Source organism: Pocillopora verrucosa, chromosome 14, assembly GCF_036669915.1.
Source record: "Pocillopora verrucosa isolate sample1 chromosome 14, ASM3666991v2, whole genome shotgun sequence".
NCBI classification, from domain to species: domain Eukaryota; kingdom Metazoa; phylum Cnidaria; class Anthozoa; order Scleractinia; family Pocilloporidae; genus Pocillopora; species Pocillopora verrucosa.
Genome location: NC_089325.1, coordinates 13,832,274 through 13,848,755, shown reverse-complemented (window position 1 = coordinate 13,848,755; position 16,482 = coordinate 13,832,274). Strand labels below are relative to the sequence as shown.

The window sequence follows — 16,482 nt, the reverse complement described above, 5'->3', positions numbered from 1 at the left end:
CGGAATTCTTTATATATTTCGTTCAAGGAAATGACACTAATTTAACAATCAGTTAGAACAGAAACCTGCGTCGTTTTTGCCTCTAATTTTGTGATGAACGGCTACATGTTTCAAATGGCTTTAGAAACGAAACGAATTAAAAGCATTATCATTAGTGTTATCACGATTTCACTTATTTTAATTTTTTCTCCATGAATGTCAATTTAGATTCTCCCCGCCAACTGCATCGCTAGCATTTTGAAACTTTGTAAAGAACCCCTCTATCTGATTTCCCTGGGTGGTTCTTAAATACGTAAACGAGAGTTGCCAGAAACGACAGGCGAAAACAACCGCCCAAACTCAGATGTGTTGCAGAGTATGCAACGGCTCATTAACAAAGTAAAACGAAAACATAAAAATGATAACTATGAAATTAGTTATAAACCACTTAGCCTGGATGGGTGTGAAATATGAAAGAAAGCCGTCTCAAATAATTACTCTAAACATTGTACCTCCTGCTTTCTTTGAAGTAACTAAATGCTTTAAAATCTACTCCTACAGTTATAGGTTTCTTCGCATTATTTCCTCCTCGACATCAAACTGGTTTAAATCAAACGTAAACTAATATCAGGTAAGGGACGCAGGGGTCTAGTGCAATTGCAACTGGACTCTGGGTCGAGGGATCCTAGTTTCGAGACCTGGCTGGGTTAACGTGTTGTGTTCTTTTGTACAAAGCACTTAACTCTCACAGTGCCCTCCACCCAGATGTTAAAATGGGAGCTAGCGAATTGTCAGAGAAATCTGAATCTGAGGGGAGGGAGGCAGGGGGGAAGTTCTAGCATCCCATCCAGGGGAAAAATGAATACTCCAATTTGCTTTGTGCTATTGATACTTGGATAAGCTCCGGGTTGACAGGCCAATAAGATCGAGTATAGACTTTACTTAACAGTGTCACTTTCCTTCCTTTGAGTTTAACCAATAAGAAAAGAGCACTGAGGGTAAACTAAATAAAATGAACAAGGAAAATGAACAAGGGGACAGGAGAGACATTGTCCCGCACATCTCTGTTGGTGTGTGTATGCCGTGTTTGTCTGTGTTATACAAAACAGTAATATCATTAACTTCTTAAAGTATTATTATAAAAAAAAATAGATTGAAAATTGAACTTATTCCAATAAAGAAACAATGAATGAGTAATAAAAAAATTAAAAAATAAAAAGATAAAGCAAAGGAAACTATGAAGTAAATCTAATGATTATGAACAAGATTTTCTCCTCAGTCGTTTTGGGTAAGTACATGACTAAGACACTTCCTCAAAGTTTCTGAACTTGCAACAAACACCATAAAACTGTAACATCGTCAACAAAAACATTCACGGAGACCACAATGACACAACCTCTCTAATTTTCTAACGTAGAAAAAACAAGGAGAAATTTTTTCATTTGGCAATCTACGTCTTAAATGATTTGTTACAACTATGTGTAGACGTCTAGTTTGATGAAGCTTTTCATCTCACGATAAGAGATGTATTAAATCAATTTAAATCCTATTTCTTACTTGAGGGATCTTTAGTTAAATAATGTTTATCTTTGGAATTCGTCAGTAATTTGCTAAGTAGATTATTCATTATGAAGGCAATCATCCCTGGTGGATAGATGAAAGGTGGGCACAGTTTTGAGCACAATTATCGGCAGTGTTTGTACGTCATTAATTATTACTGTCAAAAATCTGAACTTATTGACTGTATAATCTAAAGTTATACAGTTAAGACAACTTAAAAAGATAACATCTACTCAAATTTGGCTAAAACAACTGGCAACACAGAACTGAACAGTCATTAGCTTCCAGTCAATCAGTACACACACCGCGCTAGAAGAAGACCTTAGTCGTTCATTAAAACTGCACACTGCTTTTCAACTCCATGGAATCAGCTGTGGTAATAAAATTGCCTTTTTTTCTTGTTGTTGCTGGTTTTGTAACCACAGCTAAAACTGCTTCTAATTCGGCTCATTTTTTAATTTTGTTTTAAACTGTAATATTCAAATTGAGGAAACGATAAATATCATGACTTCTCCATTAAAATGAAGCAATCAGCAAAAGCGACTATAGAATTCATTTACTCTCTTCCATTACATTTATGGATATATCAAACAATCAGTCAATCACTAAGCGAGATTCTTCCTTCCCAACAATAATAAGTGATTTGCAATAAACATAACATGTGTTTATTCTTCATGAAGTAAGTTTTTGCTTTGATTTTCGATTTATTTTTCGGTTATCTCACCTCAGTAGAGTCATGTGTAACTTTCGACGTGATGGTTCTTCCAAATGCATCTATTGTATGCAGTCGGTTTTCGTCGCGCAAATTAATTACGAATGCTTTTATTTAAACACCTGGACGACTGATTGAATAGGTTTCCTCAAAGAATAATAATCTTAGTCAGTTGCTGCCTCGATCCTTAACTTTTTCCCATTCGTTGACACTAGAGTTCATTCCTAATTTTCAACGAACACCGAGAAAATGAGAGTTTATCCTTCATTGCTAGTACTCGTAGTTGTTTTTACGGGAGAGTTTGGCAGAGGAGGTAAGTATATAAGTTTCAGTTATTGCAGAGATATGGAAAAAAAATATGATTTTGGTCGTGGCTCCGTCATGTAGTTTTCCCTTGTAGGGAAACTTATCTATTACTTAAGATTGCTATTCGAGTACTTGTCTCCAGTGAATTTGAATATGACATGAATGATTTAAATAAGAGAAAGGTTTAACTAAAAAAAAAGAGAAACTTCGGACATATCTTAAGCCCTCGGGAATAGAAATTTGAGAATAAACATGTTTCTTATGAATTCATAAGGTCTAAATTTAGAGTAACATTTATCTAAAAAGAAAGATCGTAAAGTAGAAGCGACTTATGTGAAGCAACCCAGCCTACAAGGGCAGCGCATAAATGGAGCTTTGTTGTGGGTGTGTTCTTGTTCGTTATTCAGAATTTCAATAATTTCGTGTTTATGATGGAATAATTATTCTTATTTGAGAAAGTCATGTCCTTCAAATTAAGACCTACTCATTTTCAACGGAGTGGTCAAGCGGCAAAATTCAAAGATAAGATTTTGCTCCTTTCCAAAATTTCACTGCTGTAAAAATGATATAAGCAACTGAAAACTCCAATCTTTTTTTGTTCTTTTTCCTATTAGATTTGACTATGTATTCATAATGGGGTGTTTTAAGTTCATAACTTTAGTCAACTGAACATATCATAAAGCCAGATTATCAAAACTGAGTCTTTATGCAATGATTACGTTTCTATAACACTCTATTTTTTAATTTTAGAATGTACAAAGCCTTTTATTTCAACAAGCACAGTTACAGCTTCATCTCAGCTTTCTCCACAATATTCCCCTGAGCATGCAGCTTTGTCTTCTCAAACAGCATGGTGTCCAAAACAAAACTTTACTGACGAAGAATACCTTCAGGTTTATGTTTATTTTCCATCGCTAAAGTAAAACTGTTGCTTTTAAATTTTCAAAATACTAAAGGTTATAATTGATAGTAAATTCAAAACAAAGTTTTACCGCAAGTTTTCATTCTGACAATGAGACTTCTATGATTCGGCTAACTGATAACCAAACATCGAATGAATAGACAGTCATAGACAGTCATTTCTATAACATTTAACTTGTTTCTTCTATTGAGTTAAGCAACTGATTTAACACGGAATTTTAATTTTTCTTTAATTATTAATTAAACAAGTGAATCTTAACCTTTTCACTGCCAAGACCTCAATAGTAACTCTCCTTACTCTCTGTCATACAACTCTAATGATGTTAATTTTAAGATTTTGGAATAGGATCGACTAATATGCTCTTAATTTATATTTTTCTATATTCTCGTCACTTGTCTGCTTGATATTTAGCCGTTTGTACGGCTAAAGGTCAAAGAAACTAATTAAAGATAATTTACGCTTCAGGTTGATTTTGGTGGGCGGAAAGTTGTGAAGAAAATTAAAATTGCCGGTGAGGCAAACCCCCCTGTTAACGAGACTGCCAGGAGTGTAACTAAGTACCTCATTCAAGTCAGTGCCGACGGAGCTACATATGAAGACTTTGATGCGGTGAGAGGGACAAATTTCACAGTACTTCTGAAATGGGGAAACGGTTATGATCATTACGTCCTCTTGTTAGTTATACATTAACGGTGGACTTGGATATGGGAGAGAATCTAATGATAACAACTGGATAAACATTAGAATTAATTCACATTTGAACGTGTGTGTCTTAATTGTCACAAAACAAAGAATTTGATCTTAAATTCTAAAGAAATTACTTCTAATAGAAGTAATGATTGTTACAAGCATTTAAAGGTACCGTTTAGTTCATTTTATCTTGTTTTGGTACAATCATATTTTCCCAGGTTTCAAAACCAATGGCTGAAATGGAAATAAGAACCCAGTACATCCGTCTGAAGCCTCTGGAATTCCACAAATTTCCTTGCATGAGGCTTGAAATTTACGGATGTAAAGGTGAGATGGCAATATCTGTTAGGAGTTCACAGTGACTGTACAACTCAAATGATTCTTTCTTTTTAACATTGCTTGGAAAAAGTACGAGTTAAGGAAGTGTGAAGTGAAGTAACGTTCTTTGTTGCTTAGCTCATCTATCGTCTACTATAATATCTCTTGGAATTTAAAAAGAAAGCAAAATTTAAAAAACAAACAACCAAAAAACATCAGGAAAAACATGAAAAGAAATGAAACGAAAACTGGAGGCAGAACAAACGCATAAACAAGATGAACTAAAAAAGAAAAAGACAGAAAGCTACGACTACAACAAAATAAGACCAAACAAGACAAAACAAAAGAGAGAAGGCAAAACAAAAGAAAAAAGACAAAAGCGAAAGGAAAAAAAAATATGAAAGCAGAGGCAGAACATCACATATAAAATAAAGTGAAGAAGGTGTTTCCCCTGTATGTAGAAATTAAAGGAATCTCGCTTCTCATCCATCCATTCCCTTTTGTTTTAATTCATTTATTCTTCACCATTAACTGTACAGCAAAGAATCCTGAACTGTGCAGTGAAAACAACGGGGGCTGCTCTCAGATATGTGAACAACGTTCCAAGTATTGTATTTTTGGTAAATGCTACTTTAACTGTCATATCGACTTCTTGTGTACACGATGGGTGGAATGCAAGTGTCAGTCTGGATACAAACTGCTGGCAAACGGGAAGAATTGTGCTGGTAAATTTAATTATTTTGCTCGTATTTATTGACATCTTTTCGGGGATTGCCTGTTCAAGTTTGTTCTTTTCTTTTCTACGGTAGTTTGTTTATGGAATTTTTTAGCCCTTGATATTCAATCCAAATCAAGGAATTCCCAAATTGTAGCCAATCGAATGAAAGACTTTTAACAAATTTTCGCGTAGTTGTTGGTATGAGGCAAACTAGAACACCTGAAAACAACGACAAAGGTGACGGTAAATGGTCAAGTAGCAACTATCGCTCCTTTTTGCTGCTTGATATTTTCTAAATTTAATCTCGATCCGCTGAAATTTTCTGTAAATATCTCTTTGAGTTGTGTAAGGTTTTCTCGGCTCATTCGTATGAATACATTTTAAATAAAAAATGAAATAAAGTCTTTGAACAAACCGTTCTTTCAATCATTATAAGCTTTTGGGAAGCTTAAGTTTGAGTTTGCATACTTACTTCGTTACTTGTCACTTTGGTTGATCAGTTTTGACTAACAGATTAATTAAATTTTGCATTCAATTTTCACCAATGTGTCATATACAATGCTTTCTTGTTCAAATTGATAACAGATATAAACGAGTGTGAAACCAACAATGGCAACTGCGACCAGATTTGTAAAAATTCTAAAGGAAGTTATCAATGCAAGTGCCGCAGTGGGTTCCTTCTTGACAGCGACAAGCACAAATGCAATGGTAACCATGAAAAACAAATTGCCTCAATATCTTTATTTAGAACTAAATACGTTTATTGGTAAAAAAAAAAAAAAATAGGAATCTGGGCGACCAAAGCCTTACAGTATCATTACCCAATGAGAAATCAAAATTAAAATAAGCAAACTGCTATAAAAACGGACAACGCAAACGATCAATTAAGGATTTTTTTTATGTTTTGCATCTTATTGGTTTGGAGGATGATTCGAGATTTCTGGAACAACTACAGAGCAAAGTCGAATGAAAGCAAAGCAATCTCGGATTGATCTTGACACTCCATTGTAGATTGCTCTATGTACTTGCGGACTGAATTTTTTTCTTCAAGATTCAAACTTGTTGAGGCCTGCATTAAATTTTCATCCGTTATTTAAGGTTTACAAAAATAAATAAGTTTGTTTTCGAATGCCAAATGAATAAAAAAATTAATGAATAGTGTGAGCGAGTGAGTGAAGAGTGAATAAGAGAAAGATGGTGTGAACGTAATTGAGTATGTGAGCCAGGCGGGGATTTCATTTTTGAGTGAGTCCATAAACTAAGTTTATAAAATTACGTTCAAGCGTTCTGGATGTTCCTAAGATAGCAATGTTGAGATCACTATGTGTACAACTCTGATTCGTTACGTGCTGTCCTATTTCAGACATAAACGAATGCAACAACAACAATGGCGGCTGTAATCAGCTTTGCAGAAATATTTTTGGGAGTTATCATTGTGAGTGCTCCGTGGGATACAAGCTTTCACAGGATAACCATACTTGCGTTGGTAAGAGTCTTAGATAATGATTTTTATTATAAAGATTTCTAATCCCTTTCCCAAAATTAAGCGAAACCTTTGAGTTTATAAAGACTTCGCTCCCCGGCTTGCTTTAAGTTCCTCGTGCAAACGTTATACATGTTTTTATTTTTAATAGGTACGATTAAGCGATTCCTTTTTAAGGACCAGACATTATCCATGTACGATGTACGATGGAGGGGGGGGGGGGGGGGAAGGGAGGGAGGGGTTAAAGGTTATCTGGGAGTGTTTCTCAAGGGGAAAGAAGGGAGGATAAGCTGTCGCAGACAGAACATGTAGGGAAACTATAGAAAGTTGGCTGCCAATTCGATCACGTAAATTTTATCGTGACATAACCATTATTCCCCCCTCCCACCTCAGCCGATAAAGAATGACCACTATCTATGGTTTTCTTATCGCTCTGTATTAGATATCGATGAATGTGCAGTTGATAATGGCGGGTGTAGTTATGGATGCCAGAATCTTCAAGGACGCTACATCTGCACCTGCCCTATCGGATTTGAGTTGGATCGAACGCAAAAGAACTGCAAAGGTATTTAGTTTTTTCCCTTCATAAATATACAGGTCAGCCCAAAATTCCAAAAGAATGTTCGGTATTTAATTTGAAAAGCATGTTATTTACTTGCTTTACGGCTCGTGATTTAAAAGCTTTACTCGGGCTCTCCCAACATTCTGCGTGGCTTTATCGCGTAATAAAACCCAAGAAAACATTTTCTTTTTTATTTATAATTGTCATGGTTTTGTTGATCTTCCATAGATTCAAATGAATGCTTGCTGGCCAATGGTGGCTGCGAGACTAACTGCCACAATACCAATGGAAGCTATTACTGCTCGTGTAACAATGGCTTTGAGTTATACGATACATTCAAATGTAGAGGTAAAATATGAGGAATATATTGTAGTGTGTGGCATTAAGTATGGGATCAGTTACCTATGCATAAATTGGTAAAATTTATTCCCAAACGGAAGCTGCTGTTCCGATTAAAAAAAAGTAAATGAATAAATAAATAAATGAAAGAGAGCCTTGTCCATCTTGATCCAACCGCTGAGTCCTCGAGCTGCCTTAACTCGCTAGTAATCTCTTGAGGCCCGTTTATTTAAAGTTTAGGGCGTGAAAAAGCACCTAATACAGGCGCCAATGCGACTAAATTTTTACTGTGAGGACCAAATCCTGAAAACTAGTCGCCAAATTGACTCAACTAGAATGCTTCATCATAGCCATACCTAAAGATGCAGTGAATTAAAAAGATTTGCAAAGAAAAATCCGCGGCAAACTTTTTCGCTAAGTTCGCTTCCAAAATGCGGCACATGTACCTCGATCGATAACTCGACGCCATCTTGCATTTAGGTGAGTTTGAAAGTTGTGTATCATCCATCTTAGTATCCAATTTGAAGAACTTTGCAGACCTTAATTTTGGAGGGTCTATTTAGAACGCTGACAGCGTAAAAAAAATGTTTTTTTGTCTTAAAGAATGGCGACCAACTTTTTTTGAATTGGCTACCACTTTGAACAATTTAGGAGCCAAGTGGCTATCAGAAAAAAAAAAAATTAATTGCACGCCATAAAGTCTCGGTCACTTAACGGGCCCTAAACCATACTTTGTGTGGTTGTGGGACCCTACCCAGTCAATTAGTTACTTTAGCTGATAGCTTTATCATAGAATTTTGAAAACTTTTGAAACTACCATATTGCAAGAAAACAGAACTTACAGCTTTAATGTTTTGTTACTGGAACCTTCGAGACACGACCTATAGCTCCTCTGAGGATCAATTTTTTCTTGATAGTGAGACTTTTGGAATGTACCTCTCCTATATTCGAACAAAAATATTTATTCCCCTCTTTCCTTATTTTAATTAAATTTTAATGGGTTATGTCTTTACAGACATTGACGAATGCTCTCGAAATACTGACAACTGTAACGAGACCTCTACAAGCTGCCAAAATTTCCAAGGAGGATACGAGTGTCCCTGCAAGAGTGGCTTCAAACACAAACAGGGAGACTCATACAATTGTGACTGTAAGTACCATATCAGTGATGGTCCTGTTGGATTGATTTTTCTATTAAGTGTCGAATGTAATTTGGAATTCAATTGAATGTCCTAATTTTGCTACGTTATTGGCTCAAAGCAACAAAGGCAACGCATGTCACCTTCTCGACCAAAAAGGTACAATACTTGAGGACCCGTTCATTGATTTGAGAACTTTCATCTACCTGCCCTTGACCGGCTTAATTATCTAACCACTGAGTTCTCATTGCTTCCTTTCGTAATTTCCTTTGCTCTGACTTGGATTATTTACTTTCGTGTCCTACCTATTGGTTAGTCAATCGAATAGCACCTTTGATCGATGGATCTTCATTATTGACCCCGTTCTACTTGATTCCACGAACAAGATTATCGAAGTATATTTTATGTTCACATTCTACCCTCAGCCAGGGGGACGACGGATTATCTTCATTGTTGGAGTAACCAATACAAATGGCTTTGATCATTTCCCAGATATGTGAAGTGAATTTTTGCCTCATTATCTCAAATTACTAAATTTATCCTTGATTTCAAGTTAACACTTGAAGGTAATAGCTTGTGATATTATAACTTTCGTCATCTTAGTGATTATAGCATTTCTCGATTGAGTTTCATAAAAGTGAAACCAAAGTGATAACAACGACCATACATAATTGTAGGAGAAAGGAAAATGCCTTTAAGAGCCAGTAGGAACTCAAAGCATAACCAACCAAAATACTCATCAACCTAATAGAGTGGTGTAAATGACGAGTGACGTGTCAGCAGCTGATTGGCGATAACAAACACACCTAAAAAATGTTTACAATTTTACATGTGAGCAGTTACGGCTTTTCCCAGGGCTGGAAATCAAAGTAAAACACCGCAGTTCATGAAATGAAATATTTCCATATATTTTTTTATTTTTTTACTTTTGAAGTCATCACTTGCCCAGCCCTCTTGGAGTCTATGGGCACATCTGTGAGTCCTAAGCCTCAATGCTTAGTTGTTGGCGGCAGGAAAGTGAATGAGACTTGCAAGTTTAGTTGTAACAATGGATACGAACTTCCAGATCCAAAGAAGGACACCCTCACCTGTTTGGTAACGGGTTCATGGGATGCACCCATCATAAATTGCCAACGTAAGTCTCGAAGATTAATTGGGAGTGTTTCTTTATATTTCGAAAGGGAACTGAGGTGTGCATGTTATATTTTTAGAATGAAAAATGAATGAAGTCAAATAACTTTGCTATCACTGGCTTTTGCTTTGCTTGTTAGGTTGTTTCTTTCATTTAATTTAGTTTTTTTTTGCCGCTGTTTTGATTTTTTTTAAGCAATGCCAGTAGTAGTAATAGTAGTAGTAGTAGTAGTAGTAGTAGTAATAGTGGTAGTAGTAGTAATAGTTGTAGAAGTAGTTGTAGTGGCAGTAGAAACCCAAGATAATTTACTCTATTGTTTACATATTATCTTTTCTTCCAGGTATAACATGCCCAGCCTTACCTCCTATTCAAAATGGGGACCTACTTCCGGATATTTGCCCAATTTCCGGAAATAGTTTTGGCAGCAGTTGCGTTTACAGTTGCAAATCAGGTTATAAATTGACCGGCGTGGGTACGAAAACGTGCCAAGCGAATGGAGAGTGGGACAACAAAACTACACCGAGTTGTAATAAAGGTAAATGTTTAATCGGCAATGGGGAATGAGGTCAAAATTAGCCGAATTCCGAGGTAGCTATTTATCGATATCCTTGCTAGTCGGTTTGGTGTTTCCATAATTTGTTCCTTTTAATTTGCCTTACTTTTCTATTTGCTTCAATGCGCCTAAGTCACTTGCGCTCAACTCGCCAAAAGATCTTCGATACGCACTGTTTCTTCGCCAATTACTTGCTAAAAAATTTTTCGTTTCCTTGTTTTGTTTGTCTGTTATTACCGCTGCCACTGATTTTGGTGCTTTTGTACAATATGGCTATTTTTCTGCAGATTATCCGAAGCCATGGATCACTTGCCCTACAGATGTCGTTGCTACCCTTGCACCAAACGCTAAGGAACACGATATAACTGGGTTGCTAAGTCAACCACAGTCCAATGTCAAAAATATTCACATGTACCCAGATAAGTACCGCAGCAGCCTGGTGTTCCCGTCAGGCTTAACTGTGCTTACTTACGTCGCTAGTAACGAAATCGGTGAAACAGCGAATTGTACTACAGTTGTGACCATACAAGGTAAAAAAGGCTTCAATTTTAAAATGTTTATTATTATTATTATTATTATTATTATTATATTATTATTATTATTTATTTATTTGGTTTTTTTTGTGTTTGTGAAACTAACGTTTTGAAGAAAGCCGGAGATTTAAATCCTTAAAGCTTCTTACCTTTTCCTTTTCCTCAGATCAACAAAAACCGACGATTACATACTGCACTGAAAATATATATCAAGCAATATCAGGTTCAGAAGCTTCCGTTACATGGACAGAGCCAAGCTTCACAGACAACGTCGAGGTTGTAAGAGTCACATCGACAAAGAAACCTGGCGACACATTCCAAATTGGATCTCTTACGGTACTTTATGAGGCGTTTGACGCCGCAGGGAATAAAGAGGGCTGCTCTTTCGTAGTGCAACTAACGCGTGAGTCTTTGAAAGCATGATTTTTTCCGTCTTTGTTGGTATTTTTAAATGGTTTTGTTTTTTTTTCTTTGCAATTATTTAGTAGAGAGACTGCCATCTTGTGTTACTTGTCAAGTTGACAGACAGGCTGTCAAGCATTTTATAACAAACGAAGATCCATTAATTTCAAACATTTATAATTAACGTTCATTAGTAGGAGAAATTTATTTTTTTTTCGCTCTTGATGAAATCCAAACTGGTGCTTTGGTAATAAAGAAAAATTCCTATTCAATTATGAATGAGCCCAGCACATGTCTTACGTTTGGTGAACTGCTAATCTTCAAATCCCTCAAGCTTAGAATGCCTAATATAACTTTAATAGCTGCGTTAATGGGATAGGAGTTCTATAGCCCATTTGACGAGGGTCCAAGCAACTGGACGGGCCCGTAAAGTTGTTTTTTTTTCATTCAAGATGGGTGTTTCAAAAGTTTTGAAAATCATTCAATAAAACTATTAGCTAAAGAAAGAAATTGGGCTGGTTAGGGTGATAAACCTGCTTCTCTATTCTTTGAATTTTCAATTTGAAATATGGCTCCGGGGGCCAATAAGTTACCGGGACGATCGAGAAATGGACCCCAGGTGTAGCTTTTATTCACTTGCAGGGAAGAGGTGCGAAAAACCAAGCGAACAGCCTGACAATGGAGAATTGGTTTGCAATTCAATCGGAGACTTCCTTTACTGTTCAATTAAATGTAACTCTAATAAACAGTTGTTCAAGTACTCTTTTGGCTCAAGTTGCAACCCATCTTCGTTGAAGTGGTCACCAGAGGAGGTTTTAATCGACTGTGTAGGTCAGCATAAAATAACAAAACTTATTGTAAAAAAATTATTGTACTTGTGATCATGATAACACTAAGGAAAATAATTTTATGACAAGACAGCAAATTATATTGCGGTATAATACATACCCAAACCATCCTATAAGCTCATGAATGAACTTAGGCTGTAATGATGCGGGTACCACGCGTTAGATTACAAATATCCTAAATACACCTTATTCGATGGTTTAGCATGTAATAAGCGCGGATATCTTGCGAGTTGCGGAGTATTGACGGGCAATGAGCAAAATTTCCGTTCGTACTATATTAAAGCTGTCCAATGAGGGTTCATTATTCCACTCTCGTTTCTTTTTCTAGACTTTTGTCTTCTAATTTTCGAAACTTAATGCGGTCTTACTTGAGCATTGTACCGATCGCATAATGCGTGCGTGAAAGAAGAAAACTGCAAAAGGAAACCATTTAAGTGACCACGATGACCAAAAGAGACTTCTTGAGTGGCTCGAATGTCGTTGCTGAAAATAAAAAAAAATTAAAGAGAAATCAAAGATCGCTTAGATCATTTTTGTCCCTATTTTGACCGATGTGTTATAATTTGGGCGTTCTATGGCCCTAAAGTTGTAAAACGACGCATAGTGCAATATTAACTTTTGGTACTCTATTGCAACTTTTGTTTATCGGACACCGTCAAATTTAAGCACATTTAGTGTTTTCGTTCGGGAAAAACAGCAAAATTTAAGTTTGAGAATTTTTTTTTTACGTTTGAAATAACTTTTCATTTCCTTTTCCTCAAGACCCTTGAGCGAGTTAGCTGTAGATTTACCTCTGTATGTTTGACGTTGTGTTGTTATTGTTTGCCTCATCAGACTCTGTCGCCATGCCGGCAAGTGGAGAGTGCCCTCATCCAACAATTCCGCAGCCATCCCTTATTAATTTCAACAATCCAGCAAAGCCATGCGGTATGTCGCTTTAATAAGCGCTAAAGTCTTGGATATATCATGGAGTGGAATAAACACTATCCTGTTACGCTTTCTGAACGTTTCCGAAAGCACTTTTAAGAATGCTATCTTACACAGAATCGAATCGATTCAGTCTTAATGATATATTGAACGATGTCTGTCATCGGACCCGGTCTGGAATGTAAGCTGATAGGAATGAGACAAATTCTCTTTGAGTTCCTTCACAAATCAAAACAGAAATTTAGCCCATTAACGCCTATCATTCACATATGTGTCTCTCCCGGTTTCGTTGCACTGTGACAAGGAATATTATTCCATTCAACCTTGATTTTGTCTTTACTGAATTATTTTCAGTTAAATGTCCTCGAGGGATGAAATATGATATGACACAGAAAGACTGCCTAGCATGCCCTATTGGTTACACAAGTGAACAAGAATCAAGCCTGAATTGCACCAAGTGTCCAGAAAAAAAAAGCACCAGAAAGGAGGGGTCGAAAACATGCGAAGGTAAGCACGATGCTGTGGGTTAGGGCGCTATTTTTAATGTTGATCTTTCTTTTTCTTTATTGTCTATTGGTTTGTTTGTTTGTTTGTTTGTTTTTGTTTCTTTTTCCTTTTCTGGTTGAAATCGTTTTTCCTTAATTGATTACCGATTGACTGAATCACCGATTCATAGACTGAGCTGTAGTTGTTGAGCTGTGAGTATACCCAGTCCAAGTTTTCGGTTGGCTATTTATTAATGTTACTTGGAACTTTTGTCTTTCTGTCAAGATCTTTGTGATAAAGGGATGTCATCAGGAGATGGGTTCGATTCTCCTGACAAACATGCGTGTTATTTTTGCAACGTTGGATTCTATCAAGATCAATATGGTGCCACACAGTGTAAGCAATGCCCGAATGGACTCACAACAATTGCGAAGGGATCAACCTCCTTGGATGACTGTGGAAGTAAGAGCAATCATATTATTTAGCTCTGACGCCATTCAGTTGTTTTCTAACCTAAAATTGTGTTGAAATATGATGTTATTCAGTGAATGACACGGGCATACTCGGAGAAGAAGAACTCCGAGTGCTTCCAATAGGAGACGAACCTTCGACCTTGCGATGAATACTTCGAACGCTCTACTACTGAGCTACAGAGGGCTCGTTGCAGGCTGTTTACTGCCAGAAGAGGAACGTTTTTGCTATCACTGCTTTTCGTTTAGCTACCTTCTTCACTGCATAAACTCACTTCCGTTTCTTTGTAATTATTTGATTTATTTTTGCCTTTTCTAAAATTAATTTCCCTTTCTTATATCACATGTACGGAATAATCCCAAACTGGTGATATGCTTCATCCTACTCAAATGCTACTGCTTTTATTATCGCCTTTAGTAACACCAACAGTTTCTTCCTTTGGACCTCCTTCCATGGTCGTCGATGTGGATGAAAATGGCAGAGTTCAATTTGAGTGTATGGCAGCTGGACCACCAGAACCTACGTTCTTAGTTAAAAAGACAAAGCCAGCACCAGGTTTGTGGCGAGAGTTTGAGGCGAATTATCCTTATAACATATCTGAAAAGCAACCTGGCTCCTAAAGAAGAAAGATTGATACTTGCGGGGGCGTAATCAACCAACCGCATTATTATCCACCCAACTGCTGTGAATGACAACCCAAATCAAAACCACGACCATTTTAATAGAATTTTCAGTCCAACAAGGCAGCGATGACTGATTAGGAAGTTGATTAGCGTTGAATCCTGTTCGTGAGAAACCAGTCATGAATTATACTTTTAATGAGTGGTCCAAGCGTTAAGTTGCAAAGTACGGGGAACGATGTTTGGCGAGAAGAAACGAACCACAGGGGTCTCCTGAAGAGTAACCGAGAGGAACTGTATTGGGAGTGGAAGTGACTGGTTCCTCTTCTTCTTTTGATAGCGCGGCTTTTAGCTTTATTAAAGTTCTGCTGCGAAATTTTTTAAAAGAATTTAATTGTGCTGTAATGCTGCTTTTTTTCAGACGGTTTCGGAGGACCTGTTAGGATAGAGTACATCAGGTCAGGTAATGCAGTGACTGGTGTACGCTACATAATTCTCAGTGCGACAGAACATGACGCAGGACTATACTTTTGCACCGCCACCAACAAGTTTGGATCGGATACGAAGCAACTCACTTTGAATGTTCAAATTTCCGGAGGAAGTGGGTCAGGTAATAGAAGTTCAAATAAAAGATCACGGCATAAGAGCTGCAAAACTTTGATGTTATTATTATTATTATTATTATTATTATTTTTAATATTATTAATATTATTATTATTATTGTTATTATTAATTTATTTAGTTGTTTAGTTTTTAGTTTGTTTGATTAATTATTGTTTATTTTTTTATGCTGAAACCTTGAAAAAATAAGAAGAAAATGACCATTTTAAACTATCCAAGATTTAAAAACCAGGTTTAAGTTTATGTTTAGATACATCGTAGACAAGGATCTTCCTCGGACTGAACATAAACAAGCTTTGGTCTTTCAGGCCAAACCCTGAAAAACTCTGAGGTAAAAGTGCCTAAGATGTGAAATCCGCTTATTAAAAGTGTAGAAGAACTGTAAAAACTGTAAGATTTCGGCCTTCGTCATGCATCTGGAAAATGTGAAACACCAAAAATTCTGCATACTGCCTTTTTTGTCGACCGTTTGGTCACCGGAAGTTGTTTGATGAATTTAGATCGATAAGAGCCCTAAAAACCAGCTTTCATAACCTGAATTCAGAGAAGCGCAAGAATTGGAACAACAGCACACATCCATACCTTACACATCCTTGGCTGATTGGTAAATCATAATGTAATACATGCCGGCATAGAGATGCATCATATACATTGTATACTCTGTAGCTTCCTTTAGTTGACAAATGTGGTATTCATTGATAGGTTAATCTTTATTTCCTTTCTCTCCTCAAGGAGCTTGACGCCTTGAAAGAAATATCGTTACGTTATGCTTCAGTACCGAACGATTGAGTAGAGTGACACAAGGATTCCTTCTTTTTCACTGAATCAATTGATATGATTATCGTGTGTATTGTGACAAATCAAGGATTACCTAACAAAATAAAATTAGATAAAGCGGGATTAGCAATGTGTTTTTTTTCAATTTAATGATGGAAAGGAGAAAGGAGAAATTGTGTGATTGTATTTTGGGGATGTTTTATTTGAGTCTTAAAACCGGAAAACTTACTCTTCTGCGCCACAAATCTATCAAACTCTCTTTGATGGCACAAAAAAAAAAATACTCGCCAAAACCAGCTGGCTTATATTTATTTAACAAAAGTATGTCGTTTATACTAATTAAGAGCATTTTAGTGCAGATGCTACGGTTACTCACATTCAGTT

General features: G+C 36.5%; 1 protein-coding gene across 1 annotated transcript; it reads left to right on the top strand.

Annotated features, from left to right (window-relative positions):
- Nucleotides 1-2,428: 2,428 nt before the first annotated feature.
- On the top strand, nucleotides 2,429-16,215 carry LOC131787440 (signal peptide, CUB and EGF-like domain-containing protein 3). The gene is made up of 21 exons (XM_059104551.2): nucleotides 2,429-2,564; nucleotides 3,308-3,450; nucleotides 3,945-4,088; nucleotides 4,388-4,496; nucleotides 5,027-5,212; nucleotides 5,791-5,913; nucleotides 6,569-6,691; nucleotides 7,131-7,253; nucleotides 7,479-7,598; nucleotides 8,605-8,739; nucleotides 9,663-9,863; nucleotides 10,201-10,395; nucleotides 10,701-10,943; nucleotides 11,113-11,349; nucleotides 11,991-12,179; nucleotides 13,031-13,123; nucleotides 13,478-13,630; nucleotides 13,895-14,071; nucleotides 14,498-14,635; nucleotides 15,122-15,310; nucleotides 16,054-16,215. The coding sequence occupies exons 1-21, from the start codon at nucleotides 2,501-2,503 to the stop codon at nucleotides 16,059-16,061; spliced, it is 3,093 nt and encodes a 1,030-aa protein (XP_058960534.2). The 5' UTR covers nucleotides 2,429-2,500; the 3' UTR covers nucleotides 16,062-16,215.
- Nucleotides 16,216-16,482: the final 267 nt, after the last annotated feature.

Excerpts from the sequence above, each read along its gene's own strand:
- LOC131787440 (XM_059104551.2), top strand. The coding sequence starts at position 2,501 with ATGAGAGTTTATCCTTCATTGCTAGTACTCGTAGTTGTTTTTACGGGA. Across the intron at positions 7,599-8,604 it reads CGATACATTCAAATGTAGAG|ACATTGACGAATGCTCTCGA; the intron begins GTAAAATATGAG and ends ATGTCTTTACAG. Across the intron at positions 10,944-11,112 it reads TACAGTTGTGACCATACAAG|ATCAACAAAAACCGACGATT; the intron begins GTAAAAAAGGCT and ends CCTTTTCCTCAG.